A 24,440-nucleotide genomic window follows, 5' to 3' on the forward strand; every position below is an offset into this window, starting at 1 on the left:
AGCAAGGTGTTGCCAGGAAGTAAGAAAATAAGTGCAATATATGTAAGTAAAATTGGGGAAGAGAGATGTAAAGACCATATAAGGAAGTAGATGCCTTGGTGAGAGAGCCTATATCCTTCCTTTAAATTTTTTTTGAAGTTTATTTATTTTGAGAGTGAAAAAGAGAGAGAGAGAGAGAGAGAGAGAGAGAGAGAGAGAGAATGCCAAGCAGGCTCCACACTGTCAGCGTGGAGCCTAACGTGGAGCTCGAACTCATGAACTGTAAGATCATGACCTGAGCCAAAGTGAAGATTCGGGATGCTTAACAGCCTGAACCACCCAGGTGCCCTATATCCTTTCTTTAACATACAATTTCCTAGTGTTTTATAAGTTGGAATATGGGCTTAATACTAATAAGTTTGCATATATTTAAACATATGCCAATTTTATTTTTAAATCTCTGAGCACAGGTATATGATTATGGTTTATATTTAAATTCATGAGAATTATGCAGGTAGAATAACTGCTTCTCTCTTCTGCTTAAAAGTTATATTTCTCAGAATCATAATGATAATAAGAATCAATAAACAAAACTGCTGAAGCAAAGGAAAATCTTTGTTATGAACACCTTAATTTTTTTTTTTGGGGGGGTTCAAAAGAGGTATAAACATTTTTAGTTATGGCAGTTACTTCTTTAAAAATTATCAAAAGGCAGGCAAGGGCATAGGTTTATTCCAGGTTTATTTAAAATTTTAAGTTCTGGTGAAATAACGTGACACTGATACATAAGAATACAAAGACGGCAAGTAACCTAATTCATCTTCCTGGTTTGCTCAAGCCTCCAGGCACCAGTCAAATATCGAAGTCGTATAAAAAGTAGGTCCTTGCCCATTTGTAGCCAGCTCCAAAATGGAACTAATTTAGAACCTGTGATTTAAAAATAATTAAAAATGAATTAACTTAAATAAACTCTGGAGAAAATATATCAGTGTGAAATTATATTTTAGAAGTCAGTCTACATGACCTTTGTGAGCTTCTAGTCACCTTATTTTTTATATTAGGTATGTATGCATGTAATTATGTATATGTGTATATATTTAATTCCATCTATACATTTAAAAATGTTTTTTGGGGTGCATTTTTTTTTTTGTTTTACATGCTACTTTTCAGTCTCATGTACTATAGAGAAACAGGTACATTTCCACATGTAATATAAATTAATAATCTGGGAGAAGAAATATAAGACAAAAACTCACTTTTTATTCTAATTCTACCAAAGACTCTTCAGTTAGCTAAGATAAATACTATCTTAGCTACGACATCTTCTTGTCCAGTGGTTGCTAAGAGGCAGTATGCCAACCCTAGTTGACTACAGGAGATCTGCCTCCTGGAGCATGTTTTAAAAGCTTGTATTCCTTGATTTTATCCCATAGAACTGTTTTTTCAGTAAGTCAAAAATAGATTGCAGGTCAGGTAACGAGTGCGAGGTGGTAAACTGTCACGGACTGATTGGTGACAATTTTCCACATTTAAGCCCAAATACTCTGGCTTCTTCCTGTTTTTCTTTCTTTTTTTCCCCCAAATTTTGAGGTAGAGTTGGCAAAATTGAAATATATTTAAAGTGTTGAATGTAAGGATTTGATATATATACATATATATAAACACACATACACTTACATACACATACTGTGAAATGCTTACCACAATTAAGTTAATTAACACAGTTAATTAACATATCCACCTTAATTTTATTTGTATCATTTACAAAAGAAACATCTTCAAAGCTGAAGTGAGTGGTTTCTCTAATAACAACAAAAACAAAACATCTTGGAAGTGAAATGAAACTGGGAAGGATCTAAATTGTGGAAATTTTGGATGGCCCTATTATAAGGAGGAGGCACTGAGTATATATGGCTGACGATTCTGGGAATGACTGATACAAAACCGCTCATTGAGTGCCGGTTAATGAAAAATAATACACAACTATCTCTGAAATGCAAATGAACAAATGATATAAATATGAAACCCATTTTTACTTTTCCCCACTTCAACTTCCTACAGAGTCTATGCTGGGCATAAATCAACACAGATCAACACAACAGATCTTACAAATCTGAGCAATCTTTTACCAGCTTCTCAATCCCCTTTGATCTAGGTAGCTACTGCAGAGAGTACTAAAATTTTTGTAAGCTAAGTTTGATTCAGCAAGACTCCAAGATGTTTGCATTTGTTCTGTACTGTATAGTTTGTATGATCCCCAGACTGCTTCTTAACCTTTTCCTGTCCCTAAACATCCACGGTTATGTAACAGTCATGGTATACTGCAACAGTGACTTTCTGAGAGGAGGCCATGCTCAGCAGAGGAGGAAAGACTCAGTTGAAAAATCTCCACTTGAATGGTAAGTGCGCCCACACTGTGAATTAACTTAGGGGCATTGTAAGGTAAGCAAAGGAGAAAACCAGAATATTTTTTACGTTCTACAATACAAGCTTTCAAAGCTTTTTCAAACAGGAATTATTAAGATTTCTGATAGATTTCACATTATTAGAGATCTTAGAGATTTTCACATTTTTGGATATATGTACAGATACCAGTTAAAGACTGGCTCTGAATGGATGTGGAGATTTGCGGTAAAAACAACCATAGTTCCTTATTAAGCTCTGCATGGTGGCTTGTAGGTAGTCAATACCTACTGAGTAATGAAGTAAGACAACATTAAAAAAAAGATGACACAAACAAAATTTATCTTAAAAGACTTACCAACTTTCTTCTAACCTCAGATTACCATGATCTTGTCTGCTGTAGAAGTTTTACTGAATTCTACAGTGGGGTAGGGTAGTAGGCCTATTGAAGCCCCCAGGAGGAGACTGCAAGGATAGAGAAGGTTGTGTGCCGTCTGGAGGGTGGAGGGGATTAGTAGCCAGAACTCTACACAACCACGTCTGAGTCAAGCCAGCTGAGGAGGTCTTGAAGGGGGCAGCCAGTTAAGTTTACTGGACTACTGTATTGTCTCCTATCTCCCCACCCCCACCTAGGATCAGCCGTAACATCAACAATATACTCACCTTCAATTTCAGTCCAGTTGACAGCAATTTCTGCTATTGGAATTTTAAAGAACTGTGCTATGTAAAGCAGTTCTACATCAAATGCCCTGAAACAGAAAATATATTGATTTTTATTTTTAAAAAGAGAGATAGAGTGTAATTAAATCTCTACTTTGGCATGTTTTAAAGAAACTTAAAAGGCAGATATAGAGCTTATATAGTAAAACTGAAAGTCAGATTCACAGAAGGTCAAACAAAAGGTTAAGTAGTTCAGGAGCTTCAAGGTCAATAATTTAGTGTGTCATTGCATAACATTTAGATGAGAAATATGGTGTCTCCATCACAAGTCAGAAACCCCCAGAGGTAAAAAAGGCCGCTTGGGCTCTGAGAAAATTTAATCATGGAAATTTTTCAAAATCAATTGCTTTCAATCCCAGGCTTCACTACCTCAAGGTACAGAACTCCTAGCATTTTCAACTGATTCAGAGAGTTGATAAAACAGAACTCTGAGCACCTCTTACAGAAAATGTCCATCACTTAAGAGTTGTTTGATTTCATTCATCTACCACCAGAGGATCACGGTTTCTTTTCTTTTCTTTCTTTTTTTTTTTCAAGTTTATTTATTTTTGAGAGAGAGAGCATAAGTGGGGAGGGGCAGACAGAGAGGAAGACAGGATCCAAAGCAGACTCCAGGCTCTGGGCTGTCAGCACAGAGCCCAGTGTGAGGCTCAAACCCACGAACCATGAGATCATAACCTGAGCCCAAGTTGGACACTTCACTGACTGAGCCACCCAGGCGCCCTAAGGTTTCTTTTTTAAATACATGGTTCACTAGGGCCTTGTTTTCCCCTTTGCCCTTCCTCATACGTCCTGGGCAATACAGTACTGCCAGCTGTTGAAAGTAAAAAGCCACTTTAGATTAGTCTGAAATGCTCTTTGGGTATAACTAAATATATACATGGGAATTCGATATATTGTCTCATTTTCACTTAACCCTGTTAAAATCATCTCCAGTCTGAATTCCCAGTTCATCCTTCCTTCTCCCTATGAAAGGCTCCAGAAGCTCCTCCTCAGTGGTTTAGATCAAATCTGCTTTCCCTAGTTTCTGAATCTTGACTTCAAAATTTTCCTGGATTCTGCTTACAAAATTCTTGAAGCCAGTTTCCTCCTCTCACTGGCAGTGAGCTCGGGGAGAGCAGCACCATCACCTGCTAAACCTTCTTCATGCTCTGGTAACTGAAAGTGCTCGAGTCCTTCACAGCTTTGCTTTCCTCTTGAGCCATTAAGCCCCCGCTTTCTGGACTGCATGGAACACACTTCGGACTTCCAGGGGGTTGGTTTTAAAATATTAGCACAGGGGCGCCTGGGTGGCGCAGTCGGTTAAGCGTCCGACTTCAGCCAGGTCACGATCTCGCGGTCCGTGAGTTCGAGCCCCGCGTCGGGCTCTGGGCTGATGGCTCAGAGCCTGGAGACTGTTTCCGATTCTGTGTCTCCCTCTCTCTGCCCCTCCCCCGTTCATGCTCTGCTTCTCTCTGTCCCAAAAATAAATAAACGTTGAAAAAAAAAAAATATTAGCACAAACACGAAAATACCTAAAACCCACTTCTGCTTGATTTCCCTGATTTCAGACAACTTGAATTTGGGAGTTCTGTCTTCTTGGCCACAAAACTGTGACTGTCCACTGTGTGACTTGTTTAAATCCCAAGTGTTTGGATAAGTGAATATGAAAACGTTTAAAAAAAAAAAAACATGTAATGCTTTTTCTTATCCTAATAAAATATTTACTTAAGATGATAAAACCATCTACAAAGGCGTTCTTTGTGTTGTTAAAAGGACTGTGTAAAACTTCTGTTAACTAGCATGGGACACTCACGAAAGGAGGAAATTTTATGAATATTAAACCTGGTTAACCCTTAACCCTCCCCTTTAACACAAAACCAAAAAATACCCAAAAGGTTGAGTTGATTCTAATGATATGCAATAATTTGAACACGATTATTAAATACTGTTCTAAGGATATCAGCATATGATGACTTATCAAAGACGCAAAACAACATAAGAATGATGAGTGGAAAGGAGTGGGGAAAAAGAAGCACGGATTAACTGAAATTACTTTATATTTACAAAAAAACCCTGTAAGGACTATTCATCTTCTATTACTTTTACTATATCCTTCTCTTTTAACATTTTAAAAGACACGAAGATGTTTGCTTAAAAAGAAATTTCCAGTTCACATCACCATAAGAGACCAATCTGTCACCAGAGCAAACATAACTGAAATACCAAGTACTTCTGGATAGAATCTCACACTATGGCACATAAGCTTTATAAGGGTCACTCTCCATCTCCGATGCCTTCACGTGTTTTCACAAATGCGGGGAGGGCAGAGCCACTGTTTTCTTTTGTTACTCAGTTCCTCGTATAGCTGTGACCTCACAGATCTATTCCTGAAGAACAAAGGGCGCGTTGATACTCTTTTAAACACACTAGGCACACATGTCCTCTACTGCTCCCTCCTGAAGTCCCACTAAAATTAAAACACGTAAGAACAAAGAAGGGATGAAAGTAATAAAAAAAAATCTGAAACTTGGAAAGTAGCTGGACAACTGGGAACTAGGAAAAGTAGACTGTGAGAAGCGAGAAGCCTAGAAGCAGGCTATGGGTCCCGCAGAGCTCTCCAAAGGCTCAGGCATCCCTGGCCTCACTGCAGATGAGGTCTGCAGGTGGTGCAGGTGGGGCTTCAAAAGGGAGGACTCACGGAAAAGCTCAAGGGGATTCTCCTTTCCTCAAGTTGGTTGTGTGAATGCTGGCAGCCAGGCTCATTTCCACCAGACAGGAAATCAGGAAATCCCACTTTAGTGAAAACAACCAGCCCAAAAGATAAGGACAGTTGAAAGTTTCCCACATAAAGTGGCCCACTATTTAATCCGTGGTGAGTTGATCAGAGTTCTCTGATCATGTACACAGCTTCCGATGAGCTTTGTAGTACCACACTAAATACGTGTGAGGCCAGACTTTAATGATAAAAACAAAGAAAGAAAACTGGGACAACAGAAACAATGGAAGGAAAGAAGAAAATGTCACAGTTTTAAATGAGACATTAAGTAGTGGAAGGTACTGTACTCATGAAACGAATAGGGTAAAAAAAATGAATACCAGAAAACAAGAGTTGTAGGAAGTTAACATTTTTGATAGCAGAAACACAAATTTAAAAGGAGCGCTAGATGATAAAATTGAGGAAAATCTCAAAAGACATGAAACAGAAAAGAGAAGAGAAAATTACAGGATCAGCACAGAAGGCTCACATTTGTTTATAGGAGAGAAGGAGAAACTAGAGAAATTATTTAATGACTAAAGGACATTTGTCAGCAGTAAAGGACCCAGGTTTCCAGATTTAGAGTGCCGACTGCATACACAACAAGATGCATGAAAAAGCCACATTAAGTCCCTGAATCATGGTATTTCAAAACACTGTGGAGTAAAAGCTTCCAAAAGGGGATGGAAACAACGTGCCATAGACAAAGAATCAAGATTCAGATTACTGACAGAATTGGACTTCTCTCCAGAAACACTGAGTGCCAAAGGCAACAGAGCAATGTTCTCAAAATCCCGAGGAAAAATGATTTCCAACCTAGATTTCTGTCTCCGGCTCGCTATGAGGCAAATGTGAGAGGAGAATAATGCAGTGCATTGCCAACGCAGTCTCAAGATTTTGTTGTCATTTCTTTAGGAAGATTCACAGAGGATGTGCTCTACTACAATAGGGATATAAACCCAGGAAAAAAACAGGAGCTGTGCAGCAAGCCCGAGAACAGCTAGAAAGGTGAGAGCCGATGAGATGTCTCCAAGAAAAAAGTGAAACTGATGCACAGTCTGGAACACACGGATGCACTGAACACACGGAGAGGTACTTTCTACTCCTCACGGAGTGTGAACGTAAGTAAGTGACAGGTCCATGGTCAAGTAGTGTGACAGAAAACTCCAGAAATTTATTATCTTCAGGAAAACAAAAAGTACTACAAGAAAGGTAAAATAATCAGATTGTACACTATGGCTTGAATGTGAATTATCTTTACACACCTGTACCCATCAGTAGTGATCTGTATTTAGAAACTGTATTAGGAGGATATGTGTGAAGGGTATACAGGGGTTTAAGAAAACTATACTTCTCCATTGATTTATTTTGGAGTAATATCTAAAACTGAAAAAATGGAGACATGGCTATGCAAACCCATTATTTTGAATATGAAAGTAATTACCACAAAGGAATAGCACACAGCTGAAAGTGGCCATAGCCAGGGAGTAGGAATTGGGTTGAGGGACAGGGAGCAAAGGACGATGATTTTTTTTAGAAGCCTTATGGAAATGACTTTAAATTATAACCATGTATATAACATTGATTAAAAAAAATATTCATGGAGGGGCGCCTGGGTGGCGCAGTCGGTTAAGCGTCCGACTTCAGCCAGGTCACGATCTCGCGGTCCGTGAGTTCGAGCCCCGCGTCTGGCTCTGGGCTGATGGCTCGGAGCCTGGGGCCTGTTTCTGATTCTGTGTCTCCCTCTCTCTCTGCCCCTCCCCCGTTCATGCTCTGTCTCTCTCTGTCCCAAAAATGAATAAACGTTGAAAAAAAAAAATATTCATGGGAAGAAAGTACATTTCAAGGACTCCATTTTTTAAATTACTCATAAACTGGGGCTGGGTGGCTTAGTTGGTTAAACGTCCGACTTCAGCTCAGGTCATGATCTCACAGTCTGTGAGTTTGAGCCCTGCATTGGACTCTGTGCTGACAGCTCAGAGCCTGGAGCCTGCTTTGGATTCTGTGTCTCCCTCTCTCTCTGCCCCTCCCCTGCTCACACTCTGTCTCTGTCTCAAAAACAAACATTAAAAAAATTTTTTTTAAATTACTCATAAAAAGAGTCAAATTATACCTTAATATTAAATGGAAATAATTTAGGTGAGATAACAGTTCTGAGGATGGAGATTTTATATATATATATATATATATATATATATATATACATATATATAAAATTAAATATATTTATGTGATGTTAAATATTATGCTTAAAATTTTATGTTTAAAAATGTTAAAATTATATAAATATTAACATACATAAACATACATTTATATTTAACATTATGTATATCTTTACTGTTTAGCATAACCCATACTAGGTCTGTAATTCTGAATCAGAGATGCCTGCCTATTGGTTAACTATAGCTTGATGTATTCTAATACCTAGAAACTCTACTTGACTTGAATTTCCTGAAAGTTATGAGAAAAACTGCAATGAAATTTTAGAATAAGTCCTTAAAATATCAGTCTGAGGGGACACTTACATTGGACATAAAGAGTAGATGCACAACTTGGTTTCTATAACTTGTGCTGCATAAGAAAGAAATACTTTAGTCTTTCTTGATTTTAAGTGCAGGAACAGAGATGCTTGAATAAAAGCCACTGATGAAACATTAATATGGTGACGGGCATATTGTTAATCAAGTTGATACATGTATATTTAGTGGTTTTCCTTTACAGGCATAAAATAAACATGTGGACCCTAAAGAGAGATGTGAGAGGCTAAAATTTTAAATGAGGTCAATCCTATGTTAATCAAGCCCAAATAAATAATTAAAAAGGCATGCACATGAACATAAAATTTAAAAGAGAAAAAAAGTTTAAAATGTTCTTTAACTTAAATAAAACTCTAGAATTATGCTGTCCAATATAGTAGCCACATGAGCACTTGAAATGTGGCTAGTCTGAAGTGAGATGTACTATAGTTGGAAGACATGGTACACAGAAAAATGTGTAAAATATCTGAATATTTTTTCATACTGAGTGCACGCCGAGACGATGACATTTTTATACAGTGTTAAAGTACACTATTAAAATACATTTTGGGGCTCCTGGGTGGCTCAGTTGGTTAAGCATCCAACTTAGGCTCAGGTCATAGGTCATGATGTCACGGTTCATGAGTTCCAGCCGCACGCTGGGCTCTCTGCTGTCAGCAAGGGTCCGGCTTTGGATCCTCTGTCAGCCCCCACTCTCTGCCCCTCTCCTGATTATACTCCCTCTTAAAACTAAACAAACATTAAAAAAATAAATTTCATCTGTTTCTTGTTACTTTTTTAGTGTGGCTACTAGAATATTTACAATTACATATATGTCTCACATTATATTATATATTGGACATTATATTATAGAACAGACATTATATTGCCAGAACAATTATGACAAGAGAAACTTCATGATTTTTAAGTTATCAACCCTAACTTAATTATCAACCCTAACCCTAATGTCCTCAACCCTTAGTTCCCAACTTCCTTTCAAACTACAAAGAACCTAGCTTTTTGACCCTAGTTCTGAACCCAACAGTTGACTGAAAACTATATCCAGAGGGAGGGCTTTACTTCTAGAATGGCTTCTTAAATTAGATTCACTGATTTTGAAGTCCATTAACTATCAATATATTTTATTTTTCAACATAACAGAAACATGTATCTGAATCTGAAGATCAAATATACATTACTTAAACAATTTAGGGGTGCCTGGGTGGCTCAGTCTGTTAAGTGTCTGACTTTGGCTCAGGTTATGATCTCAAGGCTCCTAAGTTCAAGCCCCTTGTTGGGCTCTGTCTGTGCTGATAGCCTGCTTTAGATTCTGTCTTTGTCTTTCTCTGCCCCTCCCTCACTCATGCTTGCTCACTCTCTCAAAAATAAACATTAAAAAAAATTTTTTTTTTTAAATTTAGGATAGATATTAAAAACCATGTTTGATAATTTTAATCCTGAAATTATAGTTTTTTAAAGTTATGGGGTGTTTATATGATATCTATTTATAGGGAGATAACATATCTTTGCAAATAGATGCACAAAAGTTACAGAAACTACAAAAATGGAATCTACTGGAATAATTATGTAGATTCCCACCATGAACACAATTCATATAGAACCCATGAGTAACACTAAGTATTAATTCTTTCAACAATATTTAGGAGCAGCTATAATGTGCCAGACACTCTATTAGATAGGGGGATGGATGTATTAGCAAACAAAATCAGATGGGATTCTTGCCCTTTTGGAGCTTATGTTTTAATAGAGACAAAGAAACATTATGCAAATAAAAACAAAAACCTAATGATGTGATGGGTGCTGTGAAGAAGGGCTTATGGTACAGCAACATCGTACGATTAGGGGCAGGTGATCTGATTTGGAGAGTAAGAGTTCGTTGCCCTATGGAAGAGCTGAAGGAGGAGAAGTTGAAAAGGGAAGGGTCCCTATGTAGAGACATGGGTGGGTAGATTACGCAGCACCTCTCAAGGCCATGGGAAGGCACTGGGAAGCTACTGAAGGATTTTAAACAAAAAAGGTGCATTTGATTGATTACTTCTAATTTTGAAAAGACTGACTCCTTGGGCTACAGCGTAGGACATGATGGTGTCTTGGATGGTGGGGGGAAAGACAAAGAGAAACAAAGGGACATAAAAGCCAAAAGTAACAGGTCTGGGCCATGAACTGGACATGTGGAGGACCTGTGGGAATGTCAGAGCTGACTGCAAGGTTTTAAGCTTCCATGTGTCAGTGTTACTCACTAAACCGGCAGAGAGCTGAGGAGAGGTCTGGGATGAAGACAGGCCAGGGGACTGGGATATGTCCGGAGAGTGAGCTCAGAAGTATGGAGCACTGCTGATGGGTTAATTAAGACAGTAAGTGGTCATATCAAACATGACCACTGGGTTTCATGACAGGAGGTAACGAGATGCTTAGATGGAGGGGCGGGGGAAAAATCCACACTGAGGTGGCGTAAGGCATGAGTGGGAAGTGAGAAAACAGGGACAGTGAACATAGAGTGCTCTTTCAAGAAAAGCTGGCTGTGAAGGGAAAAAGGGCTGGAGCTGGAGAGGTACTGAGGGGGGCTATCAATAGAGAGAAGCTGTTTTTTGTTTTTTGATTTTTAAATGGCAAGGGAAATTTAAACTTGTTTTAAAAACCTGTGTAAAAGATGTGGTTAAGGAGAAAAGACAAGACAAAATAAATGAACAGGATGAAGTTTTTAAGAAGGTAGAAGGTGGAGACGGGGTGGGGGGGCGCCTGGGTGGCTCAGTCAGGTAAGCGTCTGACTTCAGCTCAGGTCATGATCTCACAGTTCGTGAGTTTGAGTCCCTCATCGGGCTCTGTGTGGATAGTTCAGAGCCTGGAGCCTGCTTCAGATTCTGTGTCTCCCTCTCTCTCTGCCCCATCCCTGCTTGCACTCTGTCTCTCTCTGCTCTCAAAAATGAACAAACGTTAAAATTTAAAAACAAAACAAACAAACAAACCACAGAAGGTAGAAGGGGATGCAGAGGTCCAAAGACTGGTTTGTCATATGCCGGAGAGGGAACTTACTAGTGAAAAGGAAAGAACAAAAAGAAAACGGGTACCCTCTTTCACTTTGCTATTTCTGAGCTTTTTTTTTTTCTTCAAAGGAAAAGAAGGAAGCCTAAAGAAACAGGATGTTTTTAAGGCTTTTCAATTTGTACCATCCACCAATAAGGTGAAAAAATTAACTTTATACCATATGTTTGGTTTGAGATTTTGAAAATTAGATCCAACTCAGTAAAAGAATAAAGGCACAGATTAACTTTACATACATTGTCAATTTTGTTTAAACTTCAGTGTTCACTCTGAGAATATAGGGCTGTTTCTCGTTGCCTGGAACAACTGCTGTGTAAGACACGCCCAGGACATCTGCTGGGAACTTACCATCGTTCGATGTGCAGAGATGAAAACGTCCGTGAAGCTGCTTCTCGAGTTAATAGTTTGAAGCCACACTGTGTGTCTCTGATCCCTTTGACACAAAGGAACCACACCAGAAAGTGGAACCCATACATGAGCAGAGTACGGAAGTAAGAACGCTAAAACAAAGACAAAATATAAATGACTTTTCCATTAATCTGTAGAGGACAATTGAAAACACCTGGCTGTAGACAACTGCATTTTAATATTTAATTGACTGGGTAGATCTTACATATGAACACCATTGTTCTGTTGGCTTCACTGGCAAAGTATATTATATTAGAGCAGGGGAGTGGTACCAGGGGAGCAGTTATTCATTTCCCACAGGTTCGAGAAGAATCAGACAAGAAGAATCACAGTACCTGTGAGGGGTCAGGGCTTTACTCTACCAGAAGTACACCACAGCAGTTTTGGGCTGATGAACCAGCATCTGGTTCATCTATAGATTTTGTGCCTGTTTGCCCCAAATAGATTTCAGTTTCAAAAAAGGTGACAGTTACTGGAGATTCTTGGAAAAACAAAACACTATGGTTTCAACCTAAAGTTCTGTGCTTAGTTAATGAGAATACTGATAGAAAAAGTACAGCAGAGTATCTGTCAAAAAGTCACAGACTAAGGAGTCTGAAACAACAGTCTCTTCAGTTAGGTATGGCAGACATCTGATAAATATACTTTTAACAATTAAGTTTTTTAATGCTTTGAATATCAAACCTAAGTGGTCTGTAATCCTATCTGAATATTCACTATTATTAGTAATTACTTTTATTAATAATAGTAACACACCATAATATTCCATTATACATTAAACATTGCAAACGTTAAAACATAAGATAAATAGGTCATTAATTATCATATTCAAGACTTTCATGTTTAAGATTAAAAGTTTTCTCAAATGTAATAGATCCATGGAATGATACACGATATCATATGTGTATCATAATGCTACACTAGCAACCTACTAAGAATCTATGTAGAACATTTAATATTTCATACTATTTAGTGTTTCCCTTCCTCCTTTTGGCTTTTGCTTTTTATAACTGTAATCTGTAGTGTCATTCTTCATTTACGTGGCTTTTTCTATTATTATCAAACAGAACTATGACGCACCAGTGATAACACAACAAAGTACAGAAAGCCAGTGACCTGAGCAGACTGATTATTTGAATCCTGGCTACATTAATGATTAGGGTGGCCTTGAGCACATTACTTCAACTCTCTATCCCACTTTCCTCTTTTATCAAATGGGAACGAAAATGCCCACCTCACACAGTTACTGTAAAGATTAAATGAGATAAGATTAAAGCCTTTAGCCAAGTGTTTGGCACAGACAGTAACAGGAACTCAATAAATGTTTTTAATAAAGGAAGAAAGCTTGGGAGCTCACTTTACATTCTAACTGCAGTTTCATTTGTGTATTAAACAGGGCAGGAAGGGAAAAAGAATAAAACACTTATCTATAAGGTATGTGAAACATTTTTTTTAAGTGTGTGTGTGTGTGTGTGTGTGTGTGTACGTACTTCTCTGTGTTTTTATTATATTTCACATCACAAAGGAAAAAAAAAGTGAAATAACACAGTGGAACAAAATAGCTGCTGTGCAAATAACTGAAAATGATTAGTCTCCATTCTTTCTACATTAGATAAAATTTTAGAACTCTCTAGAAATAAAAAGTGAAAAGAGTACTAAAGCAAATTGGAAAAAGCATAAGAGCAGCTCACAGAAAAGGACACAAGAGAGCCCTTTGAACATATAAAACAATGGTCATTCTCATCAGCAACCAATAAAACCAAATTTTAACCATAGCGTGATACCGTGTTATACCCATCCAACTGGCAAACGTTAAAAGGAATCATAGCATTAAATCTTTTGTTAGGATGTGGAGCAATAGGATTATTCCACTAATGGAAATATGAATCAGTTACCACTTTGGAGCAGTTTTGCAAAATGTTTGTCAACTGTAAAACAAACTTTTTGGAAGGATCTATCACTCCTCACTTATCACCTAGAATCATTAGTTATGTTCTGATGTAAACAGGTCTTACCTCTCTAAGCAGATAGGGCAGAAACCTCATCTTAAAATACTTGGGTAATCTCATAACAGCTTGCTCAGAGCCTTTCACATAAAATATTTCCAATAAATACTGGTTGACTGATTAAACCTCCAAAAGAGCACTTATGCTTACAAAAGGAACAAATAGAAACTGAAAGATAGAAAAATTAAAATCACAAGGTAAAAAAAAAATAATAATAATGCCTATAAACTATTTTCCTTGAATGATCTTCTATGTGATTTAGGTGAACTTACTGGTTACCAAATGGAAATACTCATGGCTACTCTTGCTTGGATGTTAATAGAAGATTTTTGTTTGTTTAAGGATAATGGTTATTTTTAAAAAAAACAGAAACACATGGACTTCACATGAAGAACTTAACTTATTTGATTCCTAACATACAAACAAAAGGATCTCCCTTTAATTTTTATTTTAACTTTGCAAAATATCTTACAATTTATAAGACATCTAAAAATATATTATGCAACGGACTTAGTTACATAAACCTAACAGTCGTAGAGTAACATTATACGAACTTCTGAAACAGACATTTAAAAATATGAAGGAAAAAGACATTCACTACTTCATTATTAACAATATTCTCTCTAATGCTGATGAAATGTAAATAAGGAATTCAGGTGGAATTTAAAGCTGACTGGTACTTTTATTATCTTAAAATAAGTTCAAAGAAGTCCCAAGATGTAAGCCAAGACTCTTCGAAGAAATTCTAAGGACATCAAATAAACACCAATGGATTCTATTTTGAATCTTTTAAAAATAATAAATGCAAGAATACCCAGACAATATAAACATCCCTGTTATAACTGTTACACAGAACATATGGGCATATGAACACACTCTCTCTTGCCTTCACTAGCTTCTTAATTACTCTCTTGCTTCCTATTTTTCCAAATCTTTTTTCCTTCACCAAATACATTATCCTTTCTACTTTTCTACATTTTTTAAAAAGGAAAAAAGTAAACATAAAATCATTAATTTAATATCAGCCTGGTCTCATTAAGTGTTTTTGTTTATACAGATAATTTTTACATAAACAATTATGCAGTATTTATAACACTGTACTCTTTTTTCTTCATATAACCTAATATTTTGTATATTTTCTCATATTATTATATAGCCTGCATTATCATCTGTTTTATTGGCTGCATATTTCATCCAGGAAAATATCTGTATTTTCTATTGTTGGAATTTAGCATTTTATCATTTCTTTTTTGTTTTTAGATATCAAGTATTAAGTTTTATTTTTTATTTTTTCTATTTTAGGGAAAGAGAGAAAGAGGTGGAGAAGGGCAGAGGGAGAAAGAGAGAGAGACAGAGAGACAGAGAGAGAGAGAGAGAGAGAGAGAATCCTAAGCAGGTTCTACACTCAGCATGGAACCTGAGATGGGACTCGATCCCACAACCTTGGAATCATGTCCTGAGTGAAGATCAAGAATCAAATGCTCAACTGACTGAACCACCCAGGCACCCCTATAGTTTCTATTATTTTATAATTATATAAAATTATAAAATTTATATAATTATAAAATTATAAATAATGTAAACATCTTAGACATATACTCTTCCTCTTCTTATCCCCTGTGCATCAGTAAATTGATGAAGCTGGACTAGCTAATCTCTAAGCAATCTTTCAATTTTAAATTTCTAGGAGTATGATAACCTCGATGGTTAACAGATTACCTTTTTTAAAACCAGTGAGTGTCCACAGAGACACGGAACACTGGATTAGATGCTGAAGATATTAAAATAATTTATTTCTTAGGAAGAGTCTAGGTTTCCATACTTGAACATAATTCTTAAGAGGTTCTATGACCCTGCCATCAGTATATCTTGAGAAAAAAAAATTTCTTTGTGTCTTATTTCAGAATCATTGAGGGAGGGAAAGGTTTAACCTTTTATTCCACTGGTTCTCAAACTCTGGGTGTAAGTGTAGCCTGGGAAATTGTTAAAAATGCAGATTCCTGGTTCATTTCTACAGTCTTATTCAGTGTGCCTGGGATTGGCCTAGAAATACACATGTTTAAAACCAAAGAAAAAAACCTCCCCAGATAATTTTGACCTTGGATTGAAAAATACTGCTTTATTCTTGATCTATTTGGCGACTCCACTAGATGAACCATAACGAATATAATGGACAATTACTGGGCTTGATACACTGGGCCCACATTTTTAAGTGAATAATTAAAATAATTTTAAAAATTAAAAAAGAATTTAAAATTGCACAGAATAAATTCCTTATTATTTTTTCCTCCCAAGTTACTCCAACTTTTGTAGCCCAATAATACAAATTACAAAATGAAGAATTTAAGGTCTTTAGTGAGGGCAGTCACAACTTGTTAAATTTTAAGATATAGTACTTTCTAAGAGGAATAAAGTTAAAAAAAAAAAAAGGAAAAAAACAAACTTTAAATGTACTTAAATGTGCCATTAAAAGAAAAACTAAAGGTAAGCTGAATGGTTCAGAACTGTATCATTTAGAAAAGTTTGCCTTATATCAGAACTGAATGGGGACTCCTGTGTCTTAAAAAGAAAAAAAAAAATAAGCTGCTTGCATTCTAAGTCAAAGTGAAGTTTACATCCTTTTTTGTAAACTCACTGAGAAAAATAATCAATTCCTAAATGTGTTAATCTTTCACACAGTAAAAAATTATTTTCTTTCCCTTTGAAAAGAAATTCATTTTTATGAAATTAAACATGAAAGCTTGCTTTTTGCTAATGAGTATGAAAAAAAGAAAAACAAAATCTGATCCAGGACAGTTAGTAAAGCCTCACCTGAGCAATTGATTCTTTTTCCAAGTGAGCTCGAGATCCACATGCAATAGCCATTTGGTCCTGAGGAAAAAGCAGTAAAATGATTTGTCAGTATTTGAATATTTGAATATCAATAATCATATGTGTATTACGCTAAGCGAAATAAGTCAAGAGAAAGACATATACCATATGATTTCACTCGTGTGGAATTTAAGAAACAAAACAGATGAACAAATGGGAAGGGGGGAAAAAAGAGACAGGGAAACAAACCACAAGAGACTCTTAACGACAGAGAACAAACTGAGGGTTGATGGAGGGAGGTGGTGGGAGATGTGCTAGATGGGTACTAAGGAAGACACTTGTGATGAGCACTGGGTATTGTATGTAAGTGATGAATCATTGAATTCTACTCCTTAAGCCAATATTGCACTGTATGTTAACTAATTAAAATGTAAACAAAAATTTTTAAAAATAAATATTAATAAAAACATTTATTTTCAATCCAAGTATCTCATTTTTTAGACACTGATTTTTTTTTTTAAAGTCACATTAAATATCTTCAAAGGTTTACTAAGGTATTCAGAATATGTACAGCTTCAAGAAGCCTGATTATACTTACTAAGAGGCCAATATTCAGGGCTAAATATCAGGGGCATGTACAACTTGAAAATTCATATTTTTAAATGATTTTTCTGATGAAAAACACTGTATCAACATAGTTAGAGGGAAAAATAGTGGTATTAGAAAGAAAAGGGTATCTGCAGATGATATGATTATGTGTATATAATCATTACTTTCTGGAAAATCCAAGATTATCAACTACTATAGTAAAAACTACTACAAACATTAAGGGAATTAAAAAAGTGGAACAAAATGAATATATATCATACTTTAGTCTTCATATGTACAAACAATAATCAGAAAATATAATGGAAGACAGTATTTGTAAAGTCAAGAAAGGAAAATCTAGAAATAAACTTTACAAAAACGTAGCAATATCTAAATAAAGAAAACATGTATATGGTACCAAGGGAAACAAAAGAATCCAACACATAGAAGGGCATACCATGATCATGGATGAGAACATGTGTTGACAGTATCAAAAATCAATTCTCCCTAAAATTAATCTTTAAATTTAGTACCATACTGATAGAAATATCAAAATAATTTTCCATTGAACCAGACAAGCTAATTTTTAGAGTTAATATTGAAAAATAAAGAACCAAAAGAACCAGGAAAATTCTAAGAATGAAGAATGACTACTAGCCTTAGAGGATTTAATATACATTATAAAGCTATAATAATTAAAACTACAGTACTAGAAAATGAATAGATAAGTCCATGAACCAGAAAGGAAAAGCCAGAAACACACACACCACACAAATATGGATATTTAGAATATGACAAAGATGATGTTTTTAAGCAGTGGGCAAAAACTGAATTGATAAATGCTGTGGGACATCTGGGTAGCCACTTGGAAACCAAATTAAGTTGAACCTGGGCCTCATACTGAAAAGTAGGATATATTTCGGATACATCAAAGATTTAAGTGTAAAATATCAGGAATAATTAAAAAAACTTTTTTAATGTTTATTTATTTTTGAGATAGAGAGAGAGAATGACTGGGGGAGGGACAGAAAGAGAGGAAGACACAGAATCTGAAGCAGGCTCCAGGCTCTGTACTGTCAGCACAGAGCCCAATGTGGGGCTTGAACCCACAAACTGTGAGATCATGACCTGAGCTGAAGTCGGACACTCAACCGACTGAGTCACCCAGGCGGCCCAGGAATAATTTTTAAAATGACCTCAAGGAAAACATAAGTACACAAAATCTAGAAGAAAAGATAGATCAATTTGACAACAATTTTTTTTAAAAACTGTGTAGAGAGAGGGGTGCCTGGGTGGCTCAGTTGGTTAAGCATCCGACTCTTGATTTCAGCTCAGGCCATGATCTCATGGTTTATGAGATCAAGCTCTGCGTCGGGCTCTGTGCTGACAGCACAGAGCCTACTGGGGATTCTCTCTCTCTCCCTCTCTCTCTGCCCCTCCCCTCGTCTTAAAATGAACTTAATTCTTTTTTTAAATTTTAACAAAAATCTAAGCATTTTCAAAATTAAAAGACAAATATATTGGGGGAAATATTGGTAATTTATATTACAGACAAAAGGATTACTTCCAAAATGCTAAAGTACTCCTACAAACTATTATAAAAGTACCCAACTCAGTTGGAAAAGCGGCAAAGTCTATGAACAGACTGTTCATAAAAGAGGAAGTGAAAACTGCTCTTAAACAATTGAAAACATCCTCAATCACACTTAAGAGCAAGGCGAACAGTGTTTACTATATGGTGCCTACACACTACAGGCAGCAATGTGACAAATGATCAAAACTACAAATATACATATAATCTGACCCACCAATTCCACCACCAGGAATTTTCCTGTAAATAAACTTGTATATGTGGGAAAGGACTTTCATTCAGGGTTAATCATTTCAGTATTGCTTCTAGCAGCAAAGCAATCCTGTAGGTCTATCCAAAGGCATTAGTTATGACATTGTGCAAGCATGAGGAAGCACTCTGCTATATAAATGTGGCTCAGTCTCCAAGGTATATCATTAAGTGGAAACAACAGAACAGTAATAGTGTTACAATCTGCATTTTTAAATAAAGAATACTTATAGCATCTTCCAGATGGATATGCAAGAAATAAATAATACTGGTTACTTCTGAGAGTAACTAAGTGACTAAGCTGAGCAATGAAACGTGGGCCTCCTTTCACTGTTTTCTTCTTATACCATTTGACCTTTAAACCATTCACCAAAATAAACAAAATAAAAAAGTGCATATTGAAAAAAAAATTTGTCAAGCACGTAAATTTACACATAGTAAAACTTTATTATAAAGAGAAGTCATGTATAATCTCACTACCTAAAAGCAGCCACTGATAGTATTTAATATATTTTTTTGTATTCTTTTTTTCTCTGCATTTAAAACCATAGCTGAAATTCACCTATATGTCATGTTCTTTTCCATTTAAAATAATCCAAAAATTTCTTATGTTCAAGTTCACTGTTTTGCATAAAAGTAGAGAGAATTGGAAAATGAAGCCCTCATGTACCCACAACGTGGTTCAACAATTATCAATAATACATTACAAAAAACTAAAAAAAAAAAAAAAAAACAACCCAATACATGGCCAACCTTGCTTCTTCTACAGCCCCTCATCACTACCCCACTCAACAAATTGGCTGATATTTCTTTTACCTGTGGGTTCCCCCTACTTTTTTTTTCTTATACTTATTTGTTGAAGAAACTATGTAACTTGTCTTGTAGACTTACCCAGGTTTTTGGATTTTGTTGATTGTATACACACTGGTGACATTTATCATGTTCCTCTGTTCCCAGTGTTCCCTGTAAACTGGTTGTTTGGGTTAGAAGCTTGATAAGATTCAAGTTTACTTTTCAAGAACTTATCATAGCAGTGTTGCATGTCCATCTTTCTTTTTTGTGTCAAGGGCAAGGGCAATATTATATTTCACCATAGAGATTTACCATACTTTCACTGTTTGTGTATGTGTTGACTATTTCTAATTTCATGTTTTCAGAAAGGGGCTCAAAAGAACATCTTTGAATATAAAACTCTAATTGTATTTTGGATTTCCTTCTTTGGAAAAAGTCATACAAATAGAATACTAAGTTGAAAGTATGAATGTTTTAAATATATATGAGCCAAATTATTCTTCAAAAAGCTCTTTATATTCCCACTAAATGGGTATAATATTGATTACCTCATCCAATCCTTGCCAGTTCTAATTATTCTCATTTTAAATTTGCTAATTTTAAAAGGGAAAAATATAACCCTTTGTGATATAATTTCCTTTTCTTTTTTTAAATTAAATATTTATTTGAGAGAGAGAGAGAGAGAGAGAGAGAGAGGGAGAGAGAGAGAGAGAGAGAAAGGGAGGGAGTGGAGGAGGGGCAGAGAGAATGGGAGAGAGAGATTTCCAAGCAGGCTCTGAGATGTCAGTGTAAAGCTCAATGCAGAGCTCGATCTTACAACCGCAAAGTCACACCCTGAGCCAATATCAATAATCAGATGCTTAACTGAATGAGCCACCCAGGCACCCCTAATTTCCTTTTTAATGAAAAGGTAAACTTTGGGAAATTTTACTGGCTATATTTTCTTTTGAAAATTATCTGTTATATATTTTGCCTACTATTTAGTAGTAGGAATGATTTCTTCCCTTCTTTTTCTGGCAGAGGTACTTTCCTCAGGAAGGGAGAGAAATGCTTTTCTTTATTTTATTTTTACTTACTTACGTATGTATGTACGTGTGTATGTTTTAGAGAGAGCATGAGCAGGGGAGAGGGGTAGGAAGAGAGAGAAAGAGAGCGAGCGAGAGAGAGAATCTTAAGCAGGCTCCGTGCTTAGTGCAGAGCCTGACACAGGGCTCAATCTCACAACCCTGGGATCATGACCTGAGCCAAAATCAAGAGTCGGATGCCCAACTGACTGAGCCACCCAGGTAACCTGAGAATGCTTTTCTTAAAGAAGACCTATATAAAAAGTTCAAATAGTATATGGCAAATAAACTTCAACTTTAAATCCAAAAAGAACAGTAATGTTACCAAGCAATAGGAAAAAACAAAACAAACGGACCTCCTCCCACCTTTCAGAGACTAAATAGCATTAAAATGCCATTTAATTAAACAAAAACAAATAAAAACCAAAAGCTTTCATTTAAAATCTCCTAAAAGCTTTTAAGAGAATTTTGTTTATCTTCAGTTCTGGTGTGAGAACTGAATCCCTGGTACTAATGTCACTATCGCAAGGAATTCATCTAAACGGCTTTTAGAACAGTTAGTTATTCTTCAGGAAAAGATAGTCTTGTTTTAAAAACTGCTCATATTAGACAATGTATGTAAACATGGAGTCTCTTTCTTTTATGCCTCTTTCAGAGTATCACTAATTTTCTTGTAGTATTGAAAAAAATGAATATTTCAGTCACTGAAATATTACAGCTAGCTTTTAAAAGTGGTAAATTGGTACCATATTGTCTTCTAGAAAGAAATGTTTAATCAGAACTCTGATACTTTTCCATTTAAGTATTTTCTCACAATTCACTGGGGAAAAGGAATAGACTAGAAGAATAGAATTGAAGAACTAGGTAGATCTAACTTATACTAACAATTATAAACAGTAACATTAGAATTAGCTCTGAGAATTAAGCATAAGGGCTAACGTTTATAATTAGAGATGATGGTTATTGAGTGCTGGACATAATGATAAACACTTGACATGCATTTTAAAACATTTTAATCATCACCTCAGGATTTCTTCCTTTTTTTAAATTAAATGTTCATTTCTTTGAGAGAGAGAGAGAGAGAGAGAGAGAGAGAGACAGAGAGAGAAAGGGAGGGAGTGGAGAAGGGGCAGAGATAATGGGAGAGAGAATTCCAAGCAGGCTCTGAGATGTCAGTGCAAAGCCCACTGACCATCACTGTCCATAGGCTCACTGTCCATATGTCAGTGGTGAGGAAAATGAGGTGGATGGATTAACTTGTCCAAGGTCACATGGAATTTGAACCTAGGTGCATTTGAATTCTGAACCCAAAATTAAGAAACCTACTGAAGTGGAAATGGAAATTGGCACAGGTACTCCATGAGGCAAACGTGACTCCAAATGAGATAGATATATAGAAATGAAGTTGAAACAATTTATGATGAAATCAGTCGTATTCATCCAATATGGGCAGAAATGGAAAACTTAGCATATAAAGCAAAGTACTGAGTTTAGAAAAATTTGCATTTATTAAAAAATTAAAAAAATCCTATACCCATTTTCCTCAAAAGCAATAAAGTTTCATTGTTAAAAATAAACAATAAAATTAAAGAAATATAAAAATTTGAAAAGTTATCCATAGTTCCACTATCCACAGACAATTCCATAGGTAGGTAACTAGATATAACTCTAGCTATCTATATATATCCAGATGTTTAAAATTTATTTTTTCGGGGTGGCTGGGTGGCTCAGTGGGTTAAGTAGCTGACTCTTGATTTCATCTCAGGTCATGACCTCATGGTCCTGAGATGGAGTCCGCATCAGGCTCTGCACTGAGCGTGGAGCCTCTCTTTTTCCCTCTCCTTTTGCCCCTCCCGCACTTGGGCACATGCTCATGCTCTCCGTCTCAAAAATTTTTTTCACCTAGTTGTATACAATGAATAGCATCCTTTATTATAATGAATTTAACCTGTGTAAAGTAATATTGAACACTTAAAATTGTTTCTAAGTTTTCCTTCTCTTTAAAAAACACTGCTATAATAAAAAATAGGCAAAAATCCTTGAAAACTTGTTTTTATACGCATTCTTAATTATTTCCTTAAGATAAGTTTCTCAAAGCTGGGTTAAGAGATATGTATTACTGGATCAATGGATGTGAATTATTTAAACCTTTCGATTATTATTAAAAAAATTTTTTTTTCAATGTTTATTTATTTTTGAGAGAAAGAGACACGGTGTGAGTGAGAAAGGGGCAGAGAGAGAGGGAGACACAGAATCCGAAGCAGGCTTCAGGCTCCAGGCTGTCAGCACAGAGCCTGACACAGGCTCAAACTCACGGGCCATGAGATCATGACCTGAGCTGAAGTCAGATGCTGAACCGACTGAGCCACCCAGGCACTCCTTGATTTTTTTTTAAAATTTTATTTATTTATTTTGAAAGAGAGAGAGCATGAATGGGGGAAGGGCAGAAAGAGAGGGAGACAGAGAATCCCATGCAGGCTCCACACTGCCACTTTGGAACTTGATTCAGGGCTCAAACCGATGAACCGGGAGACCGTGACCCAAGCCAAAATCAAGAGTTGGACAACTGAGCCACCTAGGCACCCAAACCTTTGACTCTTACTTTTAACTTGTTCTATAAAAATACTGTATCAAACTGCACACTCAACAAATAAATTTGGCAAAAGATGCCTAATTATTTTCCTGCTTTTAAATTAGGATATCTTCTCTTGACAATCATGAGGATATTAAATTTATGAAAATTTTATGTGGTCAGCAAAAATTATGGTTAACATCAAGATTTCAATCTTCTAGAACAAGGTTGGCAAACCATGATTTGTGGGCCAAAAACAGCCTGCTGCCTGTTTTTTCATGACCTATGAGCAAGAATGATTTTTCAAGTGTTGTTAAAAAAAGAGTATTGATTCCGATTCTGTGTCTCCCTCTCTCTCTGCCCCTCCCCCGTTCATGCTCTCTCTCTGTCCCAAAATAAATAAAAACGTTGAAAAAAAATTAAAAAAAAAAAAAAAAAAAAGGGGCGCCTGGGTGGCGCAGTCGGTTAAGCGTCCGACTTCAGCCAGGTCACGATCTCGCGGTCCGTGAGTTCGAGCCCCGCGTCGGGCTCTGGGCTGATGGCTCAGAGCCTGGAGCCTGTTTCCGATTCTGTGTCTCCCTCTCTCTCTGCCCCTCCCCCGTTCATGCTCTGTCTCTCTCTGTCCCAAAATAAATAAAAACGTTGAAAAAAAATTTAAAAAAAAAAAAAAAAAGAGTATTGCAACAGGGACCACATGTGGTCTACGGAGCCTAAAATATTTACTCTCTGGTCCTTTAGAGAAAGTTTTGCTTTCTCTGTACTTAAGAGCTATCCACTTTCAAGCCAGGTTGGTTGGCATTATACACCTGCTTTGATAGGCAGCTCTTGTCCTTCACAGGTGTGGGAAACATACTTTGTGATCTGCTGAGACAGACTGTCCTGAAAGGTCAATTACATATACTCTTCCTCTTTTTACATTTTCAAAACTATCTTCTTAATTT

The 24,440-nt window shown here is 36.3% G+C and overlaps 1 protein-coding gene across 2 annotated transcripts in view; it reads right to left on the reverse strand.

The window, feature by feature from the left end:
* Positions 1–703: 703 nt before the first annotated feature.
* The window catches only part of ALG5 (ALG5 dolichyl-phosphate beta-glucosyltransferase), a 42,766-nt gene continuing 19,029 nt past the window's right edge, over positions 704–24,440 (reverse strand). For both annotated transcript variants that reach the window (XM_047078881.1, XM_047078875.1), the window contains 4 exons: positions 16,644–16,703; positions 11,767–11,918; positions 3,046–3,131; positions 704–906 (listed from right to left, as the gene is read on the reverse strand). In XM_047078881.1, the coding sequence (XP_046934837.1) occupies positions 791–906; positions 3,046–3,131; positions 11,767–11,918; positions 16,644–16,703 (414 nt within the window). In that variant the 3' untranslated portion in view covers positions 704–790. The remainder of the gene's footprint in view (positions 907–3,045; positions 3,132–11,766; positions 11,919–16,643; positions 16,704–24,440) is intronic.

The sequence above is a fragment of the Lynx rufus genome, unplaced genomic scaffold (assembly GCF_022079265.1).
Source record: "Lynx rufus isolate CCGP_SWC_20201006 ecotype Redwood Valley unplaced genomic scaffold, mLynRuf1.p SCAF_1, whole genome shotgun sequence".
NCBI lineage: Eukaryota > Metazoa > Chordata > Mammalia > Carnivora > Felidae > Lynx > Lynx rufus.